Genomic DNA, 3,442 nt, shown 5'->3' with positions numbered 1-3,442 from the left:
GCTGCCCTGGGGTGGGGTGTTCCCGCTGCAGGGGGTCTCCCCTTCCCGCTTCGTTTCGGACCCGCGGCGCTGCAGCTGCAGCCTGCGGCTGAGCAAAGCCGGTGCCCCTTAACAGTTGCAGAGGCCGCGGCGTGCAGATCCCGCTCGAACTCTCTCCCTTTGCAGGCCACAGCAACAGACCAGGTGGTTGGATTCGGCTTGGTTGCCTTCAGCCTCGTTCTCTTTGTATACTACACCCTCTGGATCATCATACTGGTATGGGTCTCCTCTGGCTGTTACAGTCCCAGTCGCTTCCTGCTCAGGCTTTAGCCAAGGCTTTGTTTAGGTGCTGATGTGTCCATGTGCCTGAAGGACTCAGCCTTGCCAGATTCATGATTAAAATTTATTTCAGGGTAGAGCTTTCTCTGTTTGCTGGCACAGCCCTGGTCCCTTCTGGGTGCGCCTGCCCTTTCCTGGGCAAGACCAAGCTTTGATCGTGCCGCCTGCCCTGCTGCTCTCAGACAGGCTGACCCGGCCGGCGTGAGATCTGAGGTTCACTCGAGCTGTCAGCAAGAGCTGAAGCCTGGTCCCTCTGGAGGTGTTGGTGTTCATGTCTGTAGTCCTCCAGATTCCTGGTTCTGGTGGGTGATCACAGAGGGGAAACGTAAAAAGAGACAGCTCTTACCAAAGCTGGAGCCTGGTAGGGAGGAGAAGAGTTTAGAGGATGCAGAGCTCTGGAAAAGTGATTATGAGCCTGGGAGTTTGCCCACTTCTAAGGACACAGCAGCTGGGGTCATTAGTGGTTTTCTTCCTGGAAAGAAACGGCTCCTCCTGAGCTTTCCAGGTACAAGAGGCCTGGTTCAGCCTTGGGCTGATATCTGAACTCCTGGCAGCTTCCCCTCTAACCTCTGAGAGTTTTGAATTCCCCTCTTGTGCCTGCTTACTCTGCTGTCCCATATGTGTTTATACAGTCCATAGTCCCAGGAGCGTGTAGGTGTGCTCTCTGCTGTGTAGGAATCCTTACACTGCTCTCTAGTGTCCAAAGCCTTCCACTGGCCTTTGCAGAGGGATCCTGGTGGGATTGCCATGAAGCAGAGCTGTTATCAACCTCTCCCTTCTGCAGGGCAGAGGGTCCAGGGATTCACTGTGTTCAGCACCAAGCGGGTGGGCAGCCATGCCCATCCTGAGACCCCGGGGCCATGGGACCCCTGTGCCGGCCTCGTGTAGCTGAACACTGACGCCTTCACTGCCCACCCGCTGCCGTGTCTCTGCAGCTGTGGGCTGAGCCACCTGCAGGTCTGGGCACCTTTTTGTGGTTGGGGTTTTTTTTAATTAGCTGTCTCCTCACTATTTCTGCTATTTCTGTCCTGCTTTCACAACCACGAGGCTGCAAGTGTTGGAGACTCTCCCGGGTCTCGTGCCTGCCTGCTGACACCCCTCTCTGTCTCCCACAGCCCTTCATCGACAGCGACCATGGGATCCACCGGTACTTCTTGCCTAGGGAGTACGCCGTTATCATCCCCGTGGTGGCTGGGCTGCTGCTGCTGCTATTTATAGGTGAGTGTTATTTCTGTTGTTCTAATTAGAAGCTTCTAAATTAGGAAGAGAGAAGAGGGTTGCTCGGGGGCTTAGTTGATGTGTGAGACTTGTGACACACTCTCTGTGGCTCCTGCCGCAGCTCAGCCTGGCACGGGCTCTCGGGCGTGTTTGTGTGTAACTTTGGCTGTTTGAGCCTCTGGGCAGCGGAATTGTTTTTCACTTGCTCTGCTGAGGTTCTCTTTCTCACTACAATGTGTTTTAAAAGTGTCTGTAATTGGAAGTTTTCTGGCTGAATCTTCTCTCTCGTGGTAGGCGTGTTCATAATGGTTGTGATGTGGAAGAGCAGGAAACCTGCCAAGAAGTCGGACTGAAGGCCCAGCTGAGAGAAATGAGGAGAAGGTGCCCACCCTGTGGCGGCACAGCCAGGAAAGACTTTGCCTGCAGCGCCTGGCAGCACCTCCAGAGCTGGCTGCGCTCTCCCACATTCCGTCCTGCAGAAATGAAGCCACCTGTAGTTTACAACTTACTGACCAAAGGGAAGCAAAACTGACCCCAGGGCTCGTTGAGAGAGGGACCAGAGCCCCAGCCGTGAGGGACCTGCTCCCAGCCTGGGGCTGCCTGTACCAGCCACGCTTCAGCCATGCTGGCCGGAGAAGCTGGGGGGGTCCAGCAGCTGTAACTGGCAGTGAGTTGAGCCCTGACCCTTGCCTGCTGCTCGGCCTCTGGACAATCCTCCCCCTCTGCTCTCGCTGTGTCCAGTAGTTTGTTCCTTCTGGTTGGTTTTTTTTTTTTTAAATATTTACATATGGTTTGGGCGGGGCAGTTAATGAGATTCAAGATTGAGAGGAAAGAAATGAGACTGAGCTTGGAAAGGGCAGCCTCGTGCTCTCCATTTGCCTGCTGGAAGGACTAAGCACCGTGGTGCTGGTGGGCTCTTGCCTTTCTGAGGAGGGACCCCTGCGAGGCCAGGTGTGCAGAGGATGCAGGAACACGCCAGTGCTGCCCTCTGCGTCCCCTCCTGAGGGGGTGGCAAGGAGATGCCCTGGGTCACAAGGAAGCGTTCGGCTGCTTGCGACACAAGGAAGTGGCTCTGCTGCTGACGGGGTTCCTGCCCCCGGATAACATTCCACATGCTGGCTGGCGTGGTGGTACCACCCTGTCCTTCCCCCGAGGGGTTTCCTCTCCTGACAGCGTTTGCTGCCCCAAGGTGGGGTGCCCTGGCAGCTCCCCCAGACCGCAGCAAGCGGGATCACCCTCAGTAAAGGTCTGCGAGGTCTCGGGTCCCTGTGTTCTGCCTGTGCTGCGGGGTTGCTGCAGGCCTGCCGGGATGCTCTCTGCTGCGTGGCCCTGGCAGTGCCCAGTGCCGTGCTGGGAAGGGTCCTGCCCTGGGCTCTCCGTGGGCTGCGTCCTGCTGGTGGGAACAAGCACCAGAGGGAACCTGGCTGGGCATGCCTTGTGCTGGCCCTGCTGTGCTGGGGGGCTGCTTTCCCCTGCCTGAGGTAGCTCCAGCAAAAGGAGGGGAGATTTGGGGCGCCCTGATCCTTCTCGTGTGTACTGCCAATTCCCCTACCAGACAGCAGCGTGTCCCACCCTGCCGGGGACCCCGGGTGCCGCCTGGGTCTTGGGCTGAGTCTGGCTGTGGTTTAACCCGCCTTGTGCTGGCCCTGCTGTGCTGGGGGGCTGCTTTCCCCTGCCTGAGGTAGCTCCAGCAAAAGGAGGGGAGATTTGGGGCGCCCTGATCCTTCTCGTGTGTACTGCCAATTCCCCTACCAGACAGCAGCGTGTCCCACCCTGCCGGGGACCCCGGGTGCCGCCTGGGTCTTGGGCTGAGTCTGGCTGTGGTTTAACCCGCGGCGTGGCCGGAGCTGGTGGGGCTGCAGAGGCTGGAGGTTTGTTCCCAGCTCCGGGGAGGCTGCCCGGGCTG

The 3,442-nt window shown here is 58.0% G+C and overlaps 1 protein-coding gene across 1 annotated transcript in view; it reads left to right on the top strand.

Annotated features, from left to right (window-relative positions):
* The window catches only part of DPM2 (dolichyl-phosphate mannosyltransferase subunit 2, regulatory), a 2,372-nt gene extending 452 nt beyond the window's left edge, over positions 1 to 1,920 (top strand). The window contains exons 2-4 of the mRNA XM_035889987.1: positions 32 to 255; positions 1,434 to 1,536; positions 1,831 to 1,920. Of these exons, the coding sequence (XP_035745880.1) occupies positions 32 to 255; positions 1,434 to 1,536; positions 1,831 to 1,889 (386 nt within the window). The 3' untranslated portion in view covers positions 1,890 to 1,920. The remainder of the gene's footprint in view (positions 1 to 31; positions 256 to 1,433; positions 1,537 to 1,830) is intronic.
* Positions 1,921 to 3,442: the final 1,522 nt, after the last annotated feature.

The sequence above is a fragment of the Egretta garzetta genome, unplaced genomic scaffold (genome assembly GCF_000687185.1).
Source record: "Egretta garzetta isolate BGI_Z169 unplaced genomic scaffold, ASM68718v1 scaffold190, whole genome shotgun sequence".
In the NCBI taxonomy this organism is placed as follows: domain Eukaryota; kingdom Metazoa; phylum Chordata; class Aves; order Pelecaniformes; family Ardeidae; genus Egretta; species Egretta garzetta.
The sequence above is the reverse complement of the archived record's forward strand: the minus strand, read 5'-3'. Positions and strand labels throughout refer to the sequence as shown.